The following is a 26,186-nucleotide window of genomic DNA, read 5'->3' as shown; positions in this document are numbered from 1 at the left end:
CAAACATAAAAAGAAACAGGGAAGTATGACTCATCAAAGGAACAAAATAAATCTCCAAAAACAGTATCGGAAGAAACACACACACCAGACTCAGTAGAGCAAGATCTATAACAGCTGTTGTAAATATGCTCAAGGAGCTAAAGGAAACCAGGCAAATGATATATGAAGAAAAAGAGAATATCAACAAAGAAACAGAGATTATTTTTAAAAGAACCAAAGGAATTTCTGGGGCTGAAATACACCATATATAAATTGAAAAATTCACTAGAGGAGTTCAACGGCAGATTCAAACAGGTAGAAGAAAGAAAAGCAAACTTAAACACAGGTTATCAGAAATGATCAGGTCTGAGGAGATAAAAGAATAAAGAAAAGTGAACAGAGCCTAAGGGACTTACACAACATCTTCAAGCAGAATAATATATGAATTATGGGATTCTTAGAAGAAAAAGAGAGATAAAAGGGCAGTGAGATTATTTTTACAAAATAATAGCTGAAAACTTCTCTAATTTGAGGAAAGACATGATTATATAAATCTAAGGAGCTCAAAAAATTCCAGAGAACCTCTCAGGGACACTCTATAATCAAACCATTGAAGACAAAGAGAGATTCTTGAATGCCAGAAAAAGTTTTGGTCACATGCAAGGGATCCTCAATAAGACTATAAAGGATATCTCAGCCAGAAAATTTTCAGGCCAGAAGGCAATGAGATCATATAGTCAAAGTGCTGAAAGGAAAAAGTGTCAACTTTTTTTTGACACTTCTATATCCAGCAAAACTCAAAAATGAGGGAAAAATTAAGAAATTCCCAAAGTAAAGCTAAGAGAGTTCATTACCACTAGACCTTCCCTAGAAAAAACACCTAAAGTTGAAATGAAAAAATGCTAGAGAGTAATTTGAAGCTATATGAAAATATAAAGTTCTCCAGCAAAGATAGACACATAAAAAATATAAAAATATTATTATAATTTTTCTTTACAATGTGGCTTTTCATTTTCTACAAGATTTTAAAAGACATAAAATAATTATAAATTTAAGTTAATGGGTACACCCAATATGAAGACATAATTTGTGACATCAATAAAATAAAGTGGAAGGGCGGAACTGTAAAGGAGTAGAGTTTTTGTGTGCAGTTGAAGTTAGGTTGGTATCAATTTAAAACAGAATGTCACAACTTTAAGATATTATATATCCTTTACCTTATCCCAAGGTAAAGGGAATCGCTATAAAAAAGTGTCACTATAAAAAATCAACTAGATACAAAGTAAAGCAGTCATAAAGGAAATGAGGGACAAAAAGCTGTAAGACATACAGAAAACAACAAAATGGCAAAAGCAAGTGATTCTCTATCAGTAATTACTTTGAATGTAAACACATTAAACTCCCCAATCAAAAGACATACATTGGCAGAATGGATTTTTAACAAACCGATATCCAACTATATACTATCTACAAGACACTCACTTCAGATCTAAGGATATTTATTGGTTGGAAGTGAAAGGCTGGAAAAAGATATTTTATGCAAACAGTAATCAAAAGAGGAGGGGTGGCTTTGCTAATATCAAACAAAATAGACTTTATATCAAAAACTGTTACAAGAGACAAAGATATGATAAAATATATATAATGATAAAAGGGTCAATTCACCAAAAGGATACAACAATTATAAACATATATGCACCAAATGCCAGAATTCCAAAGTATATGAGCCAAACAGTGGCAAAATTAAAGGGAAAAATAGACAATAATAGTAGGAGACTCAATATCTGAATATCAATAATGGATAGAATAACCAGACAGAAAATTAGTAACCAAATAGAGGACCTGGACAATATTATAGACCAGTTGGACCAAACATATATATACACAACATTCCACCCAAAAGTAGCACAATACACATTTTTCTCATGGGCACATAAAACACTCTCCAGGATAAACCATATAGTAAGCCAAAAAAACAAGCCTTAATAAATTTTTCTTTTTTTAAAAAAACAGAGTCTTGCTCTGTCACCCAGGCTGGAGTGCAGTGGCACAATCTTGGCTCACTGCAACCTCCATCTCCCAGGTTCAAGTGATTCTTGTGCCTCAGCCTCCCAAGTAGCTGGGATTACAGGTGCCCATCACCACACCTGGCTAATTTTTGTATTTTTTAGTAGAGAACGGGTTTCAACATGTTGGCCAAGCTGGTCTCTAACTCCCAGCCTCAAGTGTTCCTCTTGCCTCGGCCTCCCAAAGTGCTAGGATTACAGGCATGAGCCACCACACCCAGCCTCAAGCTTTAATAAATTTAAAAAATTGAAATATTACAAAGTTTTATTTTTCCCAATCACAATGGAATGAAACTAGAAATCAATAACCAAAAAAAGTCCTGAAAAATTCAAGTATGTGGAAATAAAATCTTCACCAATAGTCCAAAGAGGAAATCACAAGAGAAATTAGAAAATATATTGAGGCCAGGCGCAGTGGCTCACGCCTGTAATCCCAGCACTTTGGGAGGCCAAGGCGGGTGGATCACCTGAGATAGGGAGTTCGAGACCAGCCCGACCAACAAGGGGAAACCCCGTCTCTACTAAAAATACAAATATCGCCGGGCGTGGTCACGGGCACCTGTAATCCCAGCTACTTGGGAGGCTGAGTAATGAGAATCACTTGAACCTGAGAGGCGGACGTTGTAGTGAGCCGAGATCATGCCACTGCACTCCTGCCTGGGCGACAAGAGCGAGACTCCATCTCAAAAAAAAAAAAAAAAAGAAGAAGACATATTGAGAAAAATGAAAATGGAAATAAAATTATGAATTACAGTGAAAGCAGTGCAAAGAGGGGGATTTTATAGCTATAAATACATTTAAAAGACAAAAGGTCTCAAACCAACAACTTAACTTTATACCTTAAGAAACCAGAAAAAGGGAAACAAACTAAAAAGTAGCAGAAGTAAGGAAATAATAAAGATTAGAGCAGAGATAGACAATGAGAGAATAGAAAAACAATAAAGAAAAATTAATGAAACCAAGAGTTGGTTATTTGAAAAGATCAACAAAACTGACAAACTGCAGCTAAACTAAGAAAAAAGATATGACTCAACTAAAATCAGAAACAACATGAGGCTATTACTGCTGATTTTACAGAAATAAAAACGATTACAGAAGAGGAATATGAACAAATTGTACGCCAACAAATTAAATATTAAATAACCTAGATGAAACACACAAATTCCTAGAAATATATAATATAATATGCCAAAACTAAATCATGAAGAAATATAAAATCTGAACAGACCTATAACTAGTAAGGACACTGAATCAGTAACTAAAAACCTCCCAACAAAGAAAAGTCCAGGACCAGATGGCTTCACTGGTGAATTCTACCAAATATTTAAAGAAAAATTAACGCCAATCTTCCTCAAACCCTTCCCAAAAATTGAAAGGGAAGGAACACTTCCTACCTTATTCTATAAGGTAGAATGCAGTAATAAACTCTTTTCACTTTTCTTTGGGAATTTCTTAATTTTTCCCTCATTTTTGAGTTTTGCTGGATATAGAAGTGTCAAAAAAAGTTGACACTTTTTTCTTTTATTACAAACAAAAGACACTATGAGAAAAGAAAACACAGACTAACAGTCCTGATGAATACTGATGCCAAAACCCTCAACAACATGTTAGCCAACTTAATTCAGCAGCATATTAAAAGAATTATAAACCATGATCAAATGGGATTTATTCCTGTAATGCGAGGATGATTTGCCATGTGAAAAGCAATCAGTGTAGGCCAGGCATGGTGGCTCACGCCTATAATCCCAGCACTTTGGGAGGCTAAGGCAGGTGGATCACCTGAGGTCAGAAGTTTGAGACCAGCCTGATCAACAGGGTAAAACCCCATCTCTACTGAAAATACAAAATTAGCTGGGCATGGTGGCAGGTGCTTGTAACCCCAGCTACTCAGGAGGCTGAGGCAGGAGAATCACTTGAACCTGGGAGGAGGAGGTTGCAGTGAGCTGAGATAGCGCCATTGCTCTCCAGCCTGAGCAACAAGAGGGAACCTCCATCTCAAAAAAAAAAAAAAAAGAAAGAAAAAAAATCAATCAATGTAATATACCGCATTAACAAAATTAAGAGGAAAAACCACATGATGATCCCAATTGATGCAGAAAAAAAGTGACAAAATTCAACAATCTTTCATGATAAAAAACACTCAGTCAGCTAGGAACAGAAGGAAACTAACTCAACATAGTAAAGGCCCCATACAGAAAGCCCACAGTCAACATCATATTCACTGGTGAAAGACTGAAAACTTTTCCTCTACGATCAGGAACAAACCAAGCATTCGTGCTTTCAGCACTTCTATTCAACACGGTACTGGAAGTCCTGCCAGAGCAATTAGTCAAGAAAAAAATAAAGGCATCCAAGTTGGAAAGGAAGAAGTTATCTCTGTTCACAGACAACATGATCTTAAATGCAGAAAACAGTGCACATCCCCACACCCCTAAAAAAAACTATCCAGCTAACAATTCAGTAAGCTTGCAGGATAAAAAAAATCAATGTGCAAAAATGCATTGTTTTTATCCACCATCAGGGGACAATTCCATTTACGACACCATCAAAAACAACAAAATACTTGGGAATACATTTAATCAAGGAGGTGAAATATTTGTACACTGATTGCACATTACAAAAAAAAAATACTAAAAGAAAATAAAAGACAGTGGAGCAAGATGGAGGAATAGAAGCCTGCACCGTTCATCCGTCCTGCTGGAACACGAAATTTTAACAGTGATCTGCACGCAGAAAAGCACCATCACAAAAACCGAAACTCAAGTGACCCGTCACAGTACCTGGTTTTAACTTCATATCACCAAAAGACGCATTAAGGCAGGCAAGAGAGACAGCCTTACACCACCGATGCCACCCTCTCCCATCTCCCAGCGGCAGCCAAGTGGTGAGGAGAGAGGATCTGTGCATTTGGGGAAGGGAGAGCACAGTGACTGGGGAACTTTACATTGAACTCAGTGCTGCCTTGTCACAGCACAGGATAAAGCCATGCTGAGCTCAGCCAGCATCCACGTAGAGGGAGCATTTGGACCAGCCCTAGCCAGAGAGGAACTGCCCACCCTAGTGATTGGAACTTGAGTTTCTTGGGAAGCCTCACCACCATGGGCTGAAGTGCTCTGGAGTCCTAGGTAAACATGAAAGGCAGTCTAGGACACAAAGACCGCAATTCCTACGCAACTCCTGGAGCTAGGATGAGCTTACAGCCAGTGTACTAGCACAGCGCATGGCCTAAGGAGCCACCAGCTGGCATGGCTAAGGGAGTTCTTGCACATCCCTCCCCCAAGCCCAGGTAGCGCAGCTCACAGCAACGAAAGTGGCTCCTTCCTTCTGCTTAAGGAGAGGAGAGCAAAGAGTAAAGAGGACTTTGTCTTGCATCTTGGATCCAGCTCAACCACAGTAGGAAAGGGCGCCGGCAGAGTCAAGAGGCCCTCGTTCCAGGCCCTAGCTTCCAGACACTTCTAGACATACCCTGAGCCAAAAGGGAACCTGCTGCCTTGAAGGGAAGGACCCAGTCCTGGCAGGTCCTGTTAAGGAATTGATCTCCAGAAAGTAAAAAGAATTCCTATAATCAACAACATAAAAACAAACAACTAGATTCAAAAATGAGCGGAAGACTTGAATAAACATTTCTTCCAAGATATGCAAAAGACCAATCAGCACATGAAAGATGCTCAACATCACCAGGGAAATGCAAATCAAAACCACCATGAGATACCACTTCACACCCACTGATGGCTCTCCCCAGATAAACAGGAAATAACAAGTGTTGGCAAGGATGTGGGGAAATTGCAATGCTTGTGTATTGCTGGTGGGAATGTAATTTGGTGCAATTTCTGTGGAAAACGGTATGGCAATTCCTAAAAAAAACTGAATGTAGAATGACAAGTTGATCCAGCAATTTCACTTCTAGGTATATACCCAAAAGAAGCGAAAGCAGGGGCTCAGAAAGGTATTCGTACACCCATGCTCACAGCAGCTTTATTTATAGTGGCCAAAAGGCAGAAGCAACTCAAACGTTCGTCAATGGATGAAGGATAAACAAACGTGTTATATACATGCAATGGAACATAATTCAGTCTTAAAAAGGAAGGAAATTCTGACACAGGCTATGACACAGATGAACCTTGAGGGCGCTGTTAAGTGAAATAATCCAGTCACAATACTATGTGATTTCACTTATATTTGGTAGCTAAAATGATCAAATGCATGGAGACAGAGAGTAGAATGGCTGTCAGGAGCTGAGAGAGGGAAGAATGGAGGGTTTAACGGCACAGAGTTTACATTGGGGAAGACAGAAAAGGACTGGAGATAGACAGTGGTTGCAGTAGACTGTGTTCTCCCAAAATTTACATGTTGAAATCCTAACCCCACTGTGACGGTATTCAGAGGTGGGACTTTTGGGCGGTGATTAGTCATGAGCATAGAGTCCTTGCCAACAGGGCTAGTGCTCTTATAAGAGGGACCTCAGGGAGCTCTCTGACGCTCTCTGCCATGTAAGGTTGCATCAAGAAGATGGCCGTATATGCCCTGGAAGGGGGCCCTTCCAGACACCGAATCTGCCAGTGCTTTGTTCTTGGACTTCCCACTCTCCAAAACTGGGAGAAATGAATTTCTTTGTCTGTAAGCCACTCAGTCTAGGTGTTTGGTTGTGGCAGCCTGAACTAAGGCTGTGGAGATGAGCACCCAACAGTGTGGGTGGACTCAATGCCGCTGAGCTGTACATTTCAAGATGGTTAAAATGGCAAAGTTTATGTTACGTATACTATCCCATAGTCACAAACATTAAATAACTATGGGATTATTTAAATATGTGAAATAATAATAATTACATTATCATTTATTTCAAAAAGATGCATTGGTGACCCGCTGCACGTCTGCAAGTGCCTCTGAGCCTGCTCCCAGGACGGCCATCCTGCTGCCCACCCGACTCCTACAACCTGCTGATCCCCAGCTTCCCGGCAAGATCTAGGCTAATGACTTCCCAGTTCCTTGCTTCTGTCATGGTTAAGGCTGCCGGATTTAGTAAACAAAAATACCGGACATAAAGTTAAATTTCAATTCACAACAAATAATTTTTTAGTGTAAGTATGACCCATGCAATATTTGGAATATATTTACACTAAAAAAATATTCCTTGCTTATCTGAAACTCAAATATAACTGAGCATCCTGTGTTTCATCTGGCAGTTCCCTTTGATTTATGTGTGGTGAGTATTCCATACCACTGACTTGAACTAATTTTTTATTGATGTACTAATTTCTCAATGTCATTCTTTCTGGTTTTACACAGCAACTGGGTTGATTTTTCCCATTCCTGCTTTCCACAGCTTCCAATTATTATATAAAATATTAAGATACTTCCTCCCCAAAAATGTACTTTAACGCATGTTTTGAATAGTAAGTGTGTACCATGCAGCACCTTTTTGGTAGCAGAGGGAAGTATCTCATAAAGTCAGCGACAGGAATTTTATAATTTATAAAAAGTCCTGCAGTCTTATAGGCAAAGGTTAATCCATATGTGCTCCACCCTGTGCAAAACTGAGCTGCAGTGCTACTGGGACACTGGTAGATAGATGGGTGTTCCCGGCTATCACCTCATCCCTGTCTCTCTGGAACCACGGAGACGCCAGTGGATGGGTGTTCCCGGCTATCACCTCATCCCTGTCCCTCTGGAGCCATGGAGATGCCAGTGGATGGGTGTTCCCAGCTATCACCTCATCCCTGTCTCTGTGGAACCACGGAGACGCCAGTGGATGGGTGTTCCTGGCTATCACAGCATCCCTGTCTCTCTGGAACCATGGAGATGCCAGTGGATGGGTGTTCCTGGCTATCACCTCATTCCTGTCTCTCTGGAACCATGTAGACGCCAGTGGATGGGTGTTCCCGGCTATCACCTCATCCCAGTCTCTGTGGCACCACGGAGACGCCAGTGGATGGGTGTTCCCGGCTATCACCTCATCCCCGTCTCTCTGGAACCACGGAAACGCCAGTGGATGGGTGTTCCCGGCTATCACCTCATCCCCGTCTCTCTGGAACCACGGAGACGCCAGTGGATGGGTGTTCCCGGCTATCACAGCATCCCTGTCTCTCTGGAACCATGGAGACGCCAGTGGATGGGTGTTCCCGGCTATCACAGCATCCCTGTCTCTCTGGATCCACGGAGACGCCAGTGGATGGATGTTCCTGGCTATCACAGCATCCCTGTGTCTCTGGATCCACGGAGACACCAGTGGATGGGTGTTCCCAGCTATCACAGCATCCCTGTCTCTCTGGATCCACGGAGACGCCAGTGGATGGGTGTTCCCGGCTATCACAGCATCCCTGTCTCTCTGGATCCACGGAGACGCCAGTGGATGGGTGTTCGTGGCTATCACCTCATCCCTGTCTCTCTGGAACCACGGAGACGCCCGTGGATGGGTGTTCCCGGCTATCATGGCATCCCTGTCTCTCCAGTGCTGTATGTGGCAATGTGAGCCCTTACATCTGTCTGTCCTTTCAGTAATGCACCCAAGTGAGACAACACTGAAATGCACAGATCTTTCAAAAGACAACTCTTGCAAGCCCCTCAGTTATGAGTCTCCGGCGGTGAGGAAGAGCCTGCTCGTGTGTTCAAAACACTGGAGGACCCTTGGTCTGAGAACTAACCAAGGATGATCCACGACCTAGAGGAAGACAGACCAAGATCAAAGAAGACCCCATTTGCTTGTACCTGGAGTGGCACCACCCTGGACATCAGGTGGTCAAAATAAAGGTCCACTGCTTCGGTGAAGCCCTTGTAAGTTGTCCTCAGCCTCATGCCAGGGTCTTGGAGTAGCCAGCTTGAAGTATAAACGGGGGAAAGGAAGGATGTTAGTGTCACAGTGGGTTTGCTGTGAGCAGGCTGTTGATGCGTGAGAAGGGAGAGGCCCCCCAGTGCTCCAGAATGACCTGTGCCCTCCTCCACCCCACAGCCCAGAAGTGGGGAGACAATGCAAACCGATTCTGGGGCGAGCACCCACCCGCACTCCTGCAGCTTCCCTCCCCAGGGACACAGCCTGGTGGAAGTTCATTTCCAGCTCCACAGCTACAGGGCCTGGCTGCCAGCAGTGAGAAAAGCTTTTCACAGGACTCCAGGCCTAGTTTTCAACAACTTGCTCTATGATCCCATTTCAAAAAGTGAAGTCAAAAGGGTTAGGAATCACTGAGGCTGTGGAAGGAGGAGACACAACCTTCTAGTGTCACCCCAAAAAACAAGCCTGACAGAGACTGCGAGGGGCTGAGCAGGAGGCAGTCCCCATCCTTGCCAACGTGGCTAACGCTTTGGCATCAGTGGCGTGGGCTGTGCAGAGCTCAGCCCAGAGCAGCAGGTGAGCAAGAGTTGAATTCTCCCTCCACCCTGTTGCTATGATCCCAAACTCCCCAGAGGAACACAGCAGCATGGATTGGTTCCAAAGCTGGAGTCAGGGCTCTTCCTTCTCACTTCAGGTTCTGAGAAGACACTTATATTTTCTAACAAAAGGCTCTGAGGCTCCTCTTGCCCTGGTCTGGAAGTCCTAAACAGGGTCAGGAAATTATCCCATTTCTGTGGGTCAAACAAGGGGTGAGGAGAGAGCAGTTTCCTCCAGACCGACACCCCCACATTCTAACCCCACCCGACAGGTTAGCCTTCTCACTCCCGCTCGGACGCCCCCTCCACAGGTGTGCCCACATGCCCCTCTCATGCAAGGCCAGGTGCCACATGGGCGGGGTGAGAACGGGGACTCTGAGTGCCACAGCTCCCCACTGCTTCTAAGTTAAGACTGTTAAACCCTTCGTCCTCCTGTGCCCGGCCCCGGCTGAGCCGAGGAAATCGCTGACGGTGGCACACAGCTTTCTAATCCTCAGGGACAGGAGAGGCTGCCCTGGCTGTGTTCGTGACAAGGGTGAGCTTACCAGGCTGGATGGATCAGTGCCTGAGAAGTGGCCCTGGGTAGTGGAGACAGAAGCTATGCCCCCAAGGGAAGGGCCGGTCATGCTGGAAACCAGGAGGAAAACAAGCCCAGGGCTCCCCGGGGACCAGGGGAGGGGAGAGGGCTTGGGGACAAGGATCAGCCTCTTCCCTGAGGCAGTCTGGGTCTAACCACCTGGTACAATGGGAGGCTGAGAAAGGTTACGCCAGTTAACAAGAAAATCTTAAAGGCCACAATGTTGAGGATGAGGAATGAATGAAGTCCCAGCTAATTCCTGTCCAGATTTCCACTCCAACCACAGAACACCAACCTCAGCCAAGACTAGCACTGGGAAGATGACACACGTGGGCCGAGATAGGAAGACAAAACCATAACAAGAATTTGTTTCTCTTATACTTTATCAAAATACTTGGACTTTTCAAAATATGCTTGGTAACATTCCTAAGAAAGAGATAGGGAAGGCCGGGCACGGTGGCTCATGCCTGTAATCCCAGCACTTTGAGAGGCCGAGGTAGGCAGATCACAAGGTCAGGAGTTCCAGACCAGCCTGGCCAACATGGTGAAACCCTGTCTTTACTAAAAATACAAAAATTAGCTGGGCTTGGTGGCACACACCTGTAACCCTAGCTACTCGGGAGGCTGAGGCAGGAGAATCGCTCGAACCCGGGAGGCGGAGGTTGCAGTGAGCCAAGATCACGCCACTGCACTCCAGCCTGAGTGCCAGAGCAAGACTCTGTCTCAAAAAAAAAGAAACAGACAGGGAAGATCTGACTTTTCCCATACTGCAGACACGCAGGTGAATGACCTGCCAGGGCTCACAGCTCCACAGCAGAGTCCTGAAGCATGAGATGCCAGGAGGGCCAGCCCTGCTGCTGCCTGTCACACAAGCAGCCCATGCATGGCTACGTGAGGGCACTCACTGCAGCATCACTGAAAGCGATCCCCTCTGGGTGCTGCTTTTCCTGAAAAGGAAATTCAGTACAGAATGGGAACTGGAACACAGAAACAAAACCAGACCTTTCTGTGAGCTTTTTGCCACAGCACACAGGACCCTTCACAACCCCGCTTACCTGGGCAAGCCCCCGAGGTCCATCTCACTGCAGATGTAGGGGCCTGGACGCAGAATCACCCACAGCCCGATCTCTGCGGCCATCAGGACGAAGGCCCTAGGGAGGTCCACATCAACAGCCTCTCCCACAACCGCCCAAGATGAGGCCAGGTGGGGGCCACACACATCACAGGGTGGAGGAGCTGCCTGGTGGGGCGAAGGGATGGCTCGGCCCCACCCCCAAAGCGTGGGGACTCCCACACCAGGTCGGTGGCCTGAGCTGCTCCCAGCCTCAGAGCCTCTGCACAGCCCCATCGGGGGCCTGAGGAGGAAGGGTGACAGCCAGGGCACAGGGGCCTTAACAGTGAACCTGACCCAATAGCCTTGCTAGCCTAGAGGGGCCACCCTGCCCCAGCCCAGGCAGCCGGACCCCATGCAGAGTCGGGTGGCTCCCAGGGTCTTCTGCCCCTCTGGGCTGCATTGGAGAGGTGGGGCCCAGAGGCTGCAGGCCCAGTCCCTCTGGGTGACAGGTCATGGTTGGGGAGCGTCTGGGTCCTGGGTGCAGGGCCTCTCACAGTCCTGGAACAGGACTCCAGACCCAGGTCCCTCCCTGGTTCTCTTTGGTTGCTAATCCACCCCAAGTAACCACCTCTGTGCCCTGCCCCTGGCCAGTTCACAGAAGCAGCAACACCACATACTCCAGGTCCAGGTTCCCAGAGAAGTCAAATTTGCTTCTTTCTGGCTCATGCAGGTTCCACGGAACATAGCTGCAACGGAAATGATAATTATAGGCTAGAGCGTGTCATTCATTCCACTTCACCTCTCACAGTACCTTCTTTAGCCCAAAAATCCGATATGATGGCTAAAGATATGTTTCTTCATGATTTTAGGACTGGAACCAAGAACTAAGTGAACTGATCTAGGGACCAGAATCGAGGGCAAGCCCTCTTCCCTCTGCATCAACAAGATTTGGATGAAGCATAAGACCGGCTGAGTAAAAGGTCAGGCGCTCTGACCCCAGTTAGCTTACCGTGCCCACGCCCCATTGGAGAAGAAAATGTAACTTTATCAAAAAAACAGCTACAAGGAGTAAGGGGAAAGCTCGGTGATCATCCTATATTTACTGAAGCCCCGGAATTCCAAAACGGGCAACAGAATGAAGCTTCCAACTCGAAAGACAGGACAAGGGATGGAGCAGGCTCATGGACAGGCTCAACTCGAGAGGCGGAAGGGACGACTCATGGATGACACAGTGATGGCAGCTGCTCTTCTCCCGGCCCCACCCCATCGCTGGCTTTCGCAGAGCGTCTGCCCACTACAAAGAATATTCTCAGGTGAAGGAGGAGAGCCTGCCTGGCTTCCAACCCAGACACACGAGCTCTGCCTTTCAGCAAGTGTCGTCGGTGCTGCTTCTGCGGGTCAGAGTGCTGAGCCTGCAGCGCTCCCACAACCTTCAGGAGTCCTTTCGGGGACGTTGTCAAGGCTCGGCACGTTTCTGTAACTCTTTAAGGAACTGTCTTCAAAATCAGTTCATAAACCACCCATGAAAAGCCATCTCCTTGATTTGTAATCACATATTTTTGCCTAAACATGGAATAATCCAGCCTGATCACCCCCTTTATTTCATAGACTTAGAGTCAAGTATCAGTTGGCAATCTGGGGGGAAACCCATGAAAAGATCCAGGTTATTCACAACTGAGCACACTTTATAAATGATTTGCAAATTGGACACTTTACTGCGTGCCTACCATGTGCCAATCATCACAGCAGAGGCTGGGATGGCACCCACAGCATTCTAGGACCGCTGCTCAAGAGCAGTGCTGAAAACTGGGGCCAGAGAGCCTCTCAGGCAGCTCTCCTGAAGAAGTCTCCGTTCACTGGCTGTATAAACTGCAAGCGGGAAGACTGGTTGTAACACAAAAAGATTCGCTAGCACTGAATCACCTCCTCAATCTGCACTCACCGCCTTCCCTATACTCTTTCGTGCGACATTGCTACTTCGGTTCCTCTAGACCTCACATCCATTTCATGTCCCTTCGCACCCATGAGTCAGGAGCTCTGTGGTGGGGAGGAGGAGGGAGACCCTGGCTCTCTCGCCCTGGGCAGAGGACCTGGGCCGGTTCCTCGTATATTTTTTCGCATGCAGACACCAGGCGCCCTGCTTAGGAACCAGGCTCCGGGGGCACAGGGGCAGCACCTACGTGGTGAGGGTGTTCAAGCCACAGGCCTTCATCTTCAGCAGGCGGTCCCTCCAGTACTCCCTGGGCACACGGAAATAGTGGATGGAGCCCCCGAAGATCCGGAAGCTGGAATCCTCCAGCACGAAGTTCCAGCCCTTGGCCTGCAGCCCCAGCTGTCGATGGCGGAGCCGCAGAGGGACCAGGGGGCTCCAGTCCAGCCTGGAAAGACAAAGACATTCCGGAGCCTGGAGGCTCCGGGCCGCAGGGGCCAGGGTGCAGACGGACGAGCTTCCTCGCTCCTTCGCAGGTCCTCGGCATTTCTCTCTCGAGAGGGCCTGCGTCCCGGTGGCTGGGAAGTCTCCCCCCTCCGCCTCAGCCCAACCTGGGAAGGGGCCTTTCTTCAGCACGGGGCCCCGCGGCTGCAGCCAGCAGCAAGACAAGCACAGCACGCGGCATGAAGGCCGGCGGGCTGAAAGGAGACACGGCCGCCGTCACGCCACGGGAGAGGCTGCTGGGGCCGGGCCGGGCCGGGGCGGGGCGGGGCGGGCGCTGCACGGGCTTCACCATGGCCACCTCCGCGGCCACGCGGCTACACGCGACAGCGGCAGCGACTTCACACGGTACCTCCGAGCCCCGGCACGGTCGCAGCCGCCCGACTGGAGGAGCAGAGACCGGGAAAGAGGGTCCGCGTTAGCGGCGTCCACCTATCCACCCGATTCCAGGTCTTCATTGTTTTCTGAAGATCGCGCACCCCCCAAGAGGTGACCCAGCTAGAGCAGAGTCCCCCACGGGAAGGCCGTGGAAGGCTTCGGTCCGCGAGAAAGCTCCTCTCGGCATCCCTCGGGGTCGGCCCCAGGGAGCCCCTCAGCCGGGTCCCAGTGACTCGGTGCTGCCGGGTGGGTCTCCTTCCCACCCTGTCTCCCGAAAGCCGTGCGAGAAGCTGGGGAGACCCACATTTCAAGTCAGGAAGGTCAGGAAAGCTGGAGGCATGAAACAAGGGCGTGGCTGAGTCTGGGGCAGGGGCCGGTGCTGGGTGGCTGAGTCTGGGGCAGGGGCCGGTGCTGGGTGGCTGAGTCTGGGGCAGGGGCCGGTGCTGGGTGGCTGAGTCTGGGGCAGGGGCCGGTGCTGGGTGGCTGAGTCTGGGGCAGGGGCCGGTGCTGGGTGGCTGAGTCTGGGGCAGGGGCCGGTGCTGGGTGGCTGAGTCTGGGGCAGGGGCCGGTGCTGGGTGGCTGAGTCTGGGGCAGGGGCCGGTGCTGGGTGGCTGAGTCTGGGGCAGGGGCCGGTGCTGGGTGGCTGAGTCTGGGGCAGGGGCCGGTGCTGGGTGGCTGAGTCTGGGGCAGGGGCCGGTGCTGGGTGGCTGAGTCTGGGGCAGGAGCGGGTGTGGGCTGTGCCTTCGTCCCCACCGGCGCTCGCTCCTGCCCTGACACTAGCAGGCGGTGGCCAGCCGGGCCCCACTGCACAAGACGCCCCTCAGCTGAGTGTCACAGAGGGACAGAGCAAGCGAGAGGGCCCAGATGGCCAGAGACGGGGAGGGGGCAGGGTGCCCACAGGACAGAAGACAGCTCGGACATCGCCAGCCTCTTGGGAATTTTGTCTGGGGCCACTCTCAGGCAAATAAATTTGCTTTTTTACCTACTCCTTCCTACTTCTCACAGCCCCAGGGCCTTAGAACTCACACCGAAGCTCCAGGACTACGGTTCTGCTGTGTTACAGATGAAAGGGTCATCTCATCTTGGGCAACCTGGGAATCTGTTCACCACATTTTTCTTTCTCTAAAGAGAAAACTTCCATGTTCTAGTAAATGGCTTGCAAATGACATTTTAGGACACAGTTCTTCCAAAGGACTGTATGAGAGAGTGACAGCAAAAACGCTAGCCGGAATAGGAAGATCCGGATGTGAATCCTGGCCCCCAGCTTGGTAGAACTGTCGCCTTGGGTTAGTGACACCAGTTCTGTGGGCAGGAGCTTCTTCCTCTATAAAACGGGGCTAATGCCTGTCCCAACTGCTCAGAAAGGCTGCTGCGAGGGTCCCGGAGAAACGCAACACTCTCTGCTGTGAGTCGAAGGGTCTTATCTCTATCTGAAATCAATTTATTGTAGCATGTGTTTGCGTATTAGAGAGCTATGGGAACCTATTCACCACACTTTTTTCTCCAAAGAGAAAGCTTTAGAGAGAATAGCCACGAGTGGGTTTTATGTCCCTAATGTGGAATAATCCCAACTTCTCCATTCTCCCCATGGTGGTAGATAGCTTATGTGCTAAACTTTGTGCCAAGCCATCTTATGACAATTTCTAAAATTTGACAGTGAAAGATTCCGTACACTGAGATCCTATTAGACCGACACAGCCTGTAGGCCAGAGGTGGGCCAACTTGGGCCCCGGGTCAAATCCAGCCTGCCATCTGTCTTTGTGCAGCCTGCAAGCTGAGGATAGCTTTCACATTTTTAAGTGGTTGGAAAAAAATCAAAAGCATAATATTTTGGGACACATAAAAAATTATATGAACTTCAGTGTTCATAAATCATTGTATTGGCACACAGCCACGACATCTACGAATGGCTTTTTGCAGTTGAGTACTTGCGATAGACTGCGTGGCCTGCAAAGCTGAAAATATGTGCGATCCGCCCTCTCCCAGAAACTCTGCTGGCCCACATCCTTGCAGATGAAGCCCTGGAGTGCTAAGACAAGGCCTCAGCCCCTCTGGGCCACCGTCCAGGCCTTCCTTTGGTGCCCCCTGCTCTGCTCACCAGGCGCTTTGCTTTGGCTACAGGCTCCCAACTGCTCAGGCCACACCTGCTCCAAAGCACACACCCTTCCACCTGCTCAGCCCTCCCTGCCTCAGGTACTCACCAGACTCAACTGCGTGCCGCAACACAGGTTCTCCCCCTGGTTCCCTCAGAGGCACATGCTGGGCTCACCCCAGGCCAGAATGAGGAAGAACTGGATGGACAGATTATTTTCTTAAAAACAGGGGCATTTTGACAACCTGGTGGTGAAAATACACACACACATGCACACACACACAAAATATCACCGTTTTTAAAGACAGTGACAATACAACGTAGCAATCATTCCACCAGCTACCAAACCTTATTCTCCAGCCAGAACTTCAAAAGCACAATCTCCAATTCTTATTAAAGCACACATTACTTATCCTAACGTCTATTTATGGGTGCGAGAGCCTCCACTCCCCACCCTGCTAAATGCGGAGGTGTAGGCAGGGTTGGAGAAGCCTCTCTGACCGACATTCCAACACAGTCCCTGCTAGTAACCAACACCTTTAACCTCTCCCCTTGATTAGCTGATGACTAAGGATCAGGAAACCTCCCTCTAGGCTGACTTCTCCAGGTGTGTTCTATAGACAGCCACACCTCTGAACTCCCTCAGGGTCAAAGCCGCCTGACTCAAAGTGCAGACACCTGGGAAGAGGCATCCCAATTCAACAACTTCTATCCACCAACCAGATTTCCAGGTCTTCATCCGCAGCTTGTCAGAAATGCATAAACCTTAAGCCTTACTTGAGACCTACTGAATCAAAATCTGCATTCTAACCAATCCCAAGGTTACAGCTCGAGAAGCCCAATCTGCGTCTTCTCCTTGGACACTACGTAGACTCCCTCCCTGGATAGAGCTTGTCTTTGCTAGTGTCTTTATAACACACCATTTTCTATATTTTTAGAATCAAATGTTCTTCTCAGTGCATATCAAGAGGAATGAAATAAACAACAAGAATAAAAAACAATCTAGCTGTTATCCAATTCCAAATTCTGGTGAATTCAACTGTTTCTTCATGGGAATTTTCTGGTAGGTTACTAGAGAAGTTGTCAATACCTTATTAAAAGAGATGGATTCACCAAGAAAATGAGGATGATACGTGTTGGGTTTCTCCAAGGAATTCACTGCTAGTAAATGAGACCATGCGAGTTAGAGCTTCATAACAATGAAGCATCATGTAAATGGTTATTAACACTGATAATGATCATTAATACTAATAATCATAAGACGGAGAATAACCCCATAATTTCCTGAGTAACTCAGTAATAATAAAATAAAGGAAATATCAACAGTGTGGTTAGAGTTGGTTGGTTTAAAGGTCAGCAAGAGTTTACTCCTAAATTAGGCTTGATACCAAGCAGCTAACCAAATCCTAAGGAAGCCCAGCGTGTTTCTGTCACTTTTCTTGGGGAGCAGTTCATCCATGATGGATCTTTATTTGATGAAACCAGGAACACCTGCCTTCTTTTGAACTGGAGCTTATGTTAACATTTTCTCCTAGAATTTCTGTTGCCTGTGTATCTTGGCTTCATTTATCCAAAGCGATTTTTCCGCCTTAGAAGGGTCTGGACAGCAGACCCTGAATTCAGTGCTCAGTGCCCAGGTCTGCTCTGCTCAGAGTCAGGCTCTGCTCCTCCACCTGGACGGAGAGGGTGGCCGTGGTCATGGTCCAAGGTGAGGTTCCTGGAGGAAGGCAGGCACATCAGGACTTCTGATGGGGCCGCACACAACCTAACAAGACCTCTACAGCCCATCCTCACCAATTCGCTTTGGCAAGTGGAAAAGGGGCATGCACTATTCGTGCCGAAGGCTGTGCAAGCTGCAGACACAAAAATTGGTTGCAATGGAAACCTGAAGCAGAGGACACAGGTACCAAGTTCTGCTGTGCCCCGTGGTGAGGAAGCAGGGGGAGGTGGAGCCCTCTGGAGTAATTTTTCCTTGACTGGTGAGGTGGGTCCTGAGGATGAAGGGTACAGGGCAGGCCCCAGCAGGCAGGAGATTCCAGGTGTAGTAAAAAGTGCTCCCGGATGTGAGTGGATGGAAAAGGGCAGATGAGCAGGTGGCAAGGTCACCACCTCTTTCTGGGAATGGGACTGGCTGTCAAGTTTCAGAGGGGATCTTGCAGGGCGGCTGGGTGGGAGGTGAGCCAGATCCTGTCACCACCAGAAAGGATCTCCTTGAGTGAAGTGTGCCAGGCTTGAAATGCATCCTGCCATGCCAGCGGGCATCCCTGCATCACCCGTCAATCCTGCAAACACTCATCAGGAACCGGGGTCATGGTATGGCTGGGAGGCCTCACTGGGGTCACAGTCATCTCTTTCTGGTCTGCCATGCAGAGTATGACCAGACACAGATAGGCCAGGATCCATGCAACTGGGCACAGCAGAACATCCGGAGCGCTGTGAACATCCGGAGTACGATGACCGCCGGTGGAGACCAGGCAGCACTCACGCAGTCCGAAGCCGGCCACCAGCGTACACAAGCTGGTATCTGAGTCAGAAACTGCAATCATTGTCCTTTGATTCCCAGAACATAAGTCCTTGCCGGCCCCAAAGGCTGGTTATTTTGATGCTATAACATAACGTGTTCACATACTTGTTCATCTGAGACGATAGCTTACAAATTCAATTTTTAGGTGCACTGTGGCCCTATTAGGGCCTCCCTAAACAGAGGTTCAAATGAATCCAAATCCAGGGCATCCCATGAAGATCCTGACCAAGAAAACACTCACCTCCACCCTCCTCCACGTGGCCATGCCAGAGGCCACCATGTGATGGCAAGTGTGTTCAGCTGCCCACAAAGACATCAGACACATGGGAATTCCTCACTTGGATGTGTCTTCAGTGCAGACTTCCTCACTCTCAGGATTCTGGTTCGGTTCTAGGCTCCCATGAGGCTCAACTTCCTTGGACATCCTGCTGCCCTAAACTGTCTGTTTGGGGATATTTTGGTCCCAGCAGCCTTCAGCCATGTTCTCTCCACCCTCAGCAAAAGAATTTGAGGGCCTGAAGAAGGAACTATTCACTCTTTGGCCCAGATGGTGCCCTTAATGCCTCTACTCCAAAATATTGCCCCTTGGACCAATCCCCGGGCTCCAAGAACTTCAGCCTCAGGGAAATGGAAGTCGGTCCCTGTTTCGGGCCCAGCTTTCTATATGTGCTCCTTTGTCTGGGCCCAAGGTGCTGGACTCCTGTTTGCTGGCAGAGGCATTAAATATGCCCAAGGGCTTGGGCCTACCATACCCAAGGCAAGTATATGCATCTTGCAGAGATGTGAGGTCCCCAGCAAGAGGTCCACAGCACTCCTGCCATCCTAGCTCCTCTGCTTTTTCCTCTGAAAAGGCTCCCAGGTAAGGCAGGAACCCTGGCCTCACATCCAGGCTCTGACCCGGAAGCAATATTGGTGGTTCAGAGAGCAGTTATTTCCTAAAGACTGTAGGAAGTGAGTACATGAAGAAGAGTTTACTAGACCAAAACCTTGAGATCCAATAGTAAAGTAACAAAAACCCCTCACTCTAATCAACCGTATAACAACAATAACAACAACAAAAAATGTTCTAACATTCTGTGACTCTGTACTTTTGCAGTACTTTGGGACCACTGACAGCATCATCAACAGGAAAAGGACTGTGTCTCACCCAGAGAGAAAGCTCTGTTAGGTAACACAAGGCCTCTACTCTTGATAACAAGCCCCTGATCTTCGAGATGCTTGGAGACTCTAAATGAAATGATATCACAAATACGGAAAAACATAATTATGTTAAATTTTATTTTAATTCACCACATAGGACTTATCTATGAAGATATACAAGAGATGCACTGGCTCTTACAAGACTCAAGAATCGACTTGGCCCTATCGAGTTCAGCTCAGAATCTCCTTTACATTGATCCAACAGAAATAAAATGTACTATTTGGAAATGTCTATCAAGATTTAAAATGAATCTATCCTACGGTCAGCAATTCTACTTATAGAACTACATCCAACAGATATCTGCAGCAGCTTTGTTTACAGTAGCTAAAAGATTGCAAACAATCGATGTCCATCAATAGAAGACTGTTTAAATAAATTATGTGTCTAATGGACAAGTGGGATAATATGTGTAGCTATCTTCTTGTATATGCATAGAATATTTCTGAAAGAAGCCATTATCAGTAATAACAGCTGATATGAATAGGGGATAGGGAAGGGTGCCTAGCCTAGGGGCCAGGAGTGGGAGTTTCTTTTCACCTTATTCCCTTTCACACTCTGAATACTTACCATGTTCATTAATTGCCTACTCACAAAATAACTTCTTAAGGGAAAAAAATACAATCTGTGCTTGAAAGGAACAAGCCCACTGACTGTTTTGCTGAGTGTCAAAGAACAGAAGCTGTGAGTATCAACAAGGAGTCTCTAACAGGCAGACACGAGTCAAGAAATATCTACCTCATTAGCAGGAGCCTCTAAAAACACCTGCTGCCTTTCTATCCCAGGAGACATCCACACATGAGAACTCTTTTTCAATACGGTCTTTAATATCCAGAGCAATAGATTTAAGCAAAAGCTAAAACTGAGTGAAGAGGAAGCAGCAAATATCCCAACATTGACACCAAAAAACCCTGCCCCTGCTGTGTGATGGTGGAGAGGGAGGGAGGGAGGACGTGCCTAGACCCCAGAGTCCTTTTCAGGTCCAAATGTTCTCAAACCTTTCTCCGCAAGCTACAGCATCTCCTGAATTCTTCCCAGAAGAGCGTCTGACATGACCTCGTGGAACTCTGCACCACTTCATCAAGGACTACATGTTTTTATTTCACTTGCCACTTCCTTACCTTAAGGTGGGAAGAACCCTTTCGTCAACTTTCTGCTATTTCTGCAGCCCAGGCTCTTTGTCCCCAATCTTCTTGGTAGCCCAGTCCCTCCCTTGAATCACACCTATACCAATACTATGGCTGCTCCAAGACAACTCTGGTCTCCTTCTGCTGGTGGCTAGCATGGTCCTGTAAGAATCCCAGAGCCAACTCGATCTTCCTAGCACAGGGTGATTCAGACATCCCTCAACATCTGTATCCAACAGGTGATCACCTGCTGAAAGAGACACTTCCCCGATGCTGAAAACTTTACTACTACAAGATGAAAGGAACACTGTTCAAAGAGTTTGAACATTCCATGAAATATGACTCAGGCCTCAAGCAGAGAAGAGTCCTAGAATAGGCAAGGCCCATAAAATCAATTACCTCCCAGAAGCTCCAGAGGAGAGGCATGATTTGGCCACACACCCTTGGAAGACAAGACTGGCCATGATTCACATCAAATAAAAAAGTGACCTGCATTGCTAAGTTAGCCACCTTGTTCAGGAGAAAGAGTTTGATACATCTCCTCCTTTTCCTTTCTATAGGAAGAATTTGGGGTCTGGAATAAAGAAAACAGCAGGGCAGGGCAGTGTGTGAGACGGACCTCAGAGAAGAAATGAACTTACCTCTTAGGAGCATGATGCTGGCTGCCCACCTGAAGGCTTTCCCCTCTCCCAACTTTCCCAGCTAAAATTTCAGGTATGAGAGATGCAGCGTTGCCTGTATTTTTGCTCGGTGATTCATTTATATTAAGGAAAAAATCATGAATGAGAACCATGCCTTTAGATAATATCAAGCAGGCATTCTTGTGTTCATGGAGTGGGAATAGGAAGAGAATGAAAGGCAACTGGCTCAAAGGCACGGTTCGCACTGATACATGCATCGCAGACCTCAAAATAATACTCTGAGTGAAAGAAGCCAGACCAAAAAGGAGAACATGCTTTAAGATTACAATTCTATACAACACTAGAAAATGCAAACCAATATATTGTGTCGGAAAGCAACAGATCAGTGGTTGCTTGGGGCTGGGGAGCAGGGAGGAGTAGGAGGGAGGGATGACAGAGAGGTACATGGAAACTTTGGGGGCTGGTGGCTGTTTTCACAATCTTAACTGTGGTGATAGATTCACAGCTGGATTTAGATATATGTCAAAGCTTATCAAATTGTACATGTTAACTATGTGCAGTTTGTTGCATGACAAACTCCAATAAAGGTAATTTTTAAGAAAGACCACTGTTTACGCTTAAAAAAATAAAAATAAAAATTCTAAGACTGAAATCCTCCCCAAAAGTCAACCTGGTCATCCTAGTCTTTTGATATGATGTAACCCACCAGCTATGACTGACCGTGAACCAGCCCAAGGAAAAGTTGATGAAAAAAAAGAAAAGCTATAGCCAAACATCCCCCAGCCCATGCCAGCCACTGTCCAAATACCTGCCTTCTGCTACAGGAAAGGGGCTGCTCCTGACAGCTCGGCTCCACAAAGAGTGAACTTGGTGGCCAGTTTCCACGTGACCTATATTCCACTGGCCACCTCAACACTGCCCAGTAACAGCTGGGAGAGGCCCCACCTCCCACTCAGTTAATGACCCAGTCAGAGCTGGGGCAAGACAGGAAGAGGGAAAGACAAAGAGGATGTTCCCCTCCTGCCTCCAGAGATATTACAGCAACTCATACTCACTGGTGTCCAGCCCAAGTCAGACAGGAGGAACTGGCAGAATGTACCCATGAGGGTGAAAAAATCAAAAAGATGCCAAAAAGACACGTATTCCACAGGATCTGAAGAGACGGCCCTGAACTTGGTTCAGAGCTCCTTGAGCTTCTGTTCTACCTGCTAGAAGGATGGAGAGGCAAGAAAAACATCCTTCCCAGGCATGTCAAACTGTTTTCACAGAATTTGGTTGCAGCTCTTTATTCTCTGTTGCCATTCCACCTGCTCCAATGGCCCAAGACTGACTCCTAGTGCGGTCACCCCACCTAGGTGGGGACACAGTTACCTCACCTCAAAGAAGCTCAGGCGTCTTCCCAGCTAGGTCAGCTCCCTGCCACCTCACCTCTGTCCCACCAAACAATAGCAAACCCTCAGCCTCCTTTGCATACCTTTTCCTGGGGACTTTTTGGGTGTGCCACTCAGCCCATCTCAAGCCCACAGTGCTGCCCCAAATAGTGACCTGCCTGGGTCCCCTGCACGGACTCCTATATCCCTGATCAACAACAGGCCTGCAGCCGCTAGCCTTTCTCTTGGCAGCTTGTGCGCCTTGCTACCCTGCTGTATGCAGGAGGATCTGCTGCCGCTGCTCTGAGTAATTCTTCTGGGGTTTGCGTAAGCCTTGCACAGGCAGGAAAGCTGAGCATCCCACAGGAGCCAGGGCCAATCTTCAGAGAGGAATGGCTTAGAGATCTTAGGCAGGACAGAAAACATCTTGGGAACAACCGGGGAAGTTAAATGCCTGAAGTTTTCTGGGCCCCAGAATGAGAAGAAAATCCGTCCTTCTCCCAAACAATATCATGACGTCCCCACTATCTCAGAAACAAGAATCCAGTCTTGACAAGGTGTAAACATAGAGTTTGTCAGTGTGTTCTTCTGGCCACAAAGGACTTCCAGATATTTATCTCCATCAAAAACTTCCCTGTCTCCCAGGGGAAGTGCAGAGAAACTAAGAACTTAGTTTCTCTAAGTAAAAAAGAAGCAAATGACAAAGCCGAGCGGCGTAGGGCCTGCCACCAGTTCCAACCGTTCAGTTCATTCGATACTGCTGGTCGGCTTCCCACTGGAGGTTTTGAATATGGAAAGTGCTGACCTGAAAGATAGGGTCAGGGCTGTAGAATCCTTAAAATAAGCACAGTTTAGAAAGATGCTGGGCTAGGGCACCCAGAAAACTTTTTCACAGGCTGTGGGTAAATCACAGTACCACTGAAGCCACTCCTTTGCCATAAACAACATTTGGAAAAGGGGGAGAGGAAAGGGTGAGCTGGTAACAGGTGAATGGTGGGAAAGCGGAGAGGGACGACCTATCAGTCCTAGAACTGTGCAAATAAATCATGGCCCGGAATCTTGGAGGCCCACGGACATTGTTCTTACGACCCTGCCAGGCGAGCTGGCTAGACCATACCTGCCAGGCTGAAGCGCGGGCCTCTGCGGAATAAGGCGCCTCCCAGAGGCTCGGGAGGAAAAGGGGGGCCTGGGGGAAGAGCAGAGGGAGCTCTCCGCGGAGCAGTGGGGACGGGGCCGCGATGGGGTGCGTCTGAGAGGGCTCTGACGGCTGGAGGGCTGCGGGCGTCCACGAGGGGCAGAGCCCGGCATCACAGGCGCCGCGGGGTGGGCGGCTCGGGGCACAGACGCCGGCTCCCGAGGGCACGCCGGGTGTCGCCCAGAGGCCTGGATCGCGAGGCAGGAGTAGAGTGCCTGGAGCCGCAGGGGAACTCGGGGGTATTGGGGAGCTCCCAGAAAGAAGCAGCTGGGGCTGCTCCCCCCGGGAACTCGGGATTCGCGGGTCGCGGGAGGAGAGAACCCGAGGTGCGGAGGGCTGGGGAATGTGGGGTCCGGCAGGTGCTGCGCGAAGCTCTCTCTCACCTGCGGAGCACCAGGAAGCCCAAGACGACCAGCAGCAGGAGTCCCAGCGTGCGGGCCGGCCTCCGCCGGAGGCTCCACGTGGTCATCGCGTGTTCTCTAAGCGCGGGGACCCGGGTTCCCACTCCAGTCCGCACTCAGCCGCGCGCGGGAGCCTCGGCGCGGGGGGCGGAGCCGCGCGCTGGTCGCCTGGGCAACCGGCCCGCCGGCGCTCATTGGCTGGGGCTCGCGGCTCCGCGCCTGCAGCCCTAGGCCTCGCGCAAGCGGGGGCGGGGCTGGCCGGGGCCGGGGCGGGGCCTCTGTCGGGGGGGGGCGGGGCGGGGCTGGTGGGCGGGGACGAGGTCTCGGTAGGAGAGGGGGGTGGCGGGGGCGGGGCTGGCGGGGCGGGGGCGGGGCCTCTGTCGGGGGGTGGGGCGGGGACAAGGTCTCGGTAGGGGAGGGGTCTGGCCGGGGCGGGTCCCCAGTGTCGTGGAGCGGTGCAGAGTCCGCCGTCTTTCTGCTCGCGAGGCGCAGGCGGGTGCGGGAATGCTGCGTACCTGTCAAACGCCGAGGTAAAGTCGCCCCTCGCAGCGCTACATCAGGAAGAACGTACAAAAGGCGTGCGCAAAGCAGGGGCAACCAACAGAATCTTTTAAAACAATTCAGATTCTGAAGCAAAGAACTTTTTCAATAATAAATCATCCTGTGAAAAGCCAGGATTTTGAAGAATTGTATCTGGACACATTTCAGTGTGGTTCATGTCTGAGGAGGGGGGTTCCAAATATTTTCTGTCTTTGGTTTCTGCGAGTCTTACTCTGGCCTTGACTCCAAGGGCTTCCAATTTTTTATTTTAAAAAGGTCCATATAAAACTCTCACATTTTAGGAAAGGAAGAATGTCATTCTTATTCTGAAACAGAATGTATGTCCCAAAGAACATGATGTAGTATTTCGGTGCAACTTACACTGTAGCAATCACAAACCCAACTCCTCCCGGGAACAAAATTCAGATTTTACTGAAAGAAACTCGAGGAAGGGCAACGTTTTCCAGAGCATCTGGGTTTGTCGAATGTCTCCCTTGCCGCATGCTTTGAATTCATTTCCTAAACGGGGGCATAGTTTTGAACTTGTAAAGCCGACAGGAACCAAATGAAATTGCAGATCTTGGAACAAAGACACAGACTTGGGTATGAAGTGTTCTTTGTCTAGCGTTAAGCATATATTTAGTCAAGGAGCAAAAGTTAAATCAAAGAGAGGCAAAAACAAACGAACAAACAAGAGGAAAAAAACCCTGGCAGAACTGGGGAGGATAAGCTGGGCTTGGAGCAATCCGGGTCTGACTTAAGCACCGCAAACATTCCCAGAGGCGCGCAGAGGGAGGCGCACTCCCGTGGACGCGCTCCAAGCCCGCTCCTTTTCTCCATTGGGTAAGGCTATGATTGCTTGATGGCTATGAAGTCTGTGATGGAAACATGTTGGTTTAATTGGAATATACCAGCTAGCCCCGAAGCGTGTGGAGAAATTGTCAAAGGCTAGCCCCTTTGCCTGCAGGGGACCATCCGAAAGACATGCACCCCACATTCATCCTCTCACTTCTGGTCACGTTGAACAGTAGCAGAATCTATCAAATATAAGGGAATTCTCAAATGGTTTAAGCAATACCAGCATCTCCATTTTTCTTCAAACGTTAGCAAAAACTTAACATGGGTTGTGAAAACCGTGAACTCCTTGGCCCACCCTTGTATCCTTCGTTTTTATTTGTGCGAGAAAAATATACATAACTGAGTGTTTTCAAAAAAATTTCCCCTTAACCTTGTGGGATGTTCAGAACTAGG

At 48.4% G+C, this 26,186-nt stretch overlaps 2 protein-coding genes across 3 annotated transcripts in view; one reads left to right on the top strand and one right to left on the bottom strand.

The window, feature by feature from the left end:
• B3GAT1 (beta-1,3-glucuronyltransferase 1) overlaps positions 1 to 8,646 on the top strand; it is a 69,420-nt gene extending 60,774 nt beyond the window's left edge. The window contains exon 8 of the mRNA XM_055095130.2: positions 8,541 to 8,646. The gene's annotated coding sequence lies outside the window, so the exon portion shown is untranslated. The remainder of the gene's footprint in view (positions 1 to 8,540) is intronic.
• The window catches only part of GLB1L2 (galactosidase beta 1 like 2), a 50,891-nt gene extending 26,260 nt beyond the window's left edge, over positions 1 to 24,631 (bottom strand). Inside the window, exons 1-5 of one of the 2 annotated variants that reach the window (XM_034934092.3) lie at positions 24,378 to 24,631; positions 13,219 to 13,416; positions 11,716 to 11,784; positions 11,040 to 11,135; positions 8,751 to 8,859 (exon numbers count right to left, since the gene is read on the bottom strand). In XM_034934092.3, coding sequence (XP_034789983.1) covers positions 8,751 to 8,859; positions 11,040 to 11,135; positions 11,716 to 11,784; positions 13,219 to 13,416; positions 24,378 to 24,463 — 558 coding nt within the window. In that variant the 5' untranslated portion in view covers positions 24,464 to 24,631. The remainder of the gene's footprint in view (positions 1 to 8,750; positions 8,860 to 11,039; positions 11,136 to 11,715; positions 11,785 to 13,218; positions 13,417 to 24,377) is intronic. The other variant, XM_055095129.2, reaches the window with a different exon arrangement.
• Positions 24,632 to 26,186: the final 1,555 nt, after the last annotated feature.

The sequence above is a fragment of the Pan paniscus genome, chromosome 9, assembly GCF_029289425.2.
Source record: "Pan paniscus chromosome 9, NHGRI_mPanPan1-v2.0_pri, whole genome shotgun sequence".
Taxonomy (NCBI): Eukaryota; Metazoa; Chordata; class Mammalia; order Primates; family Hominidae; genus Pan; species Pan paniscus.
Note: the sequence above shows the minus strand (reverse complement) of the source record. Positions and strands in the feature narration are given on the sequence as shown.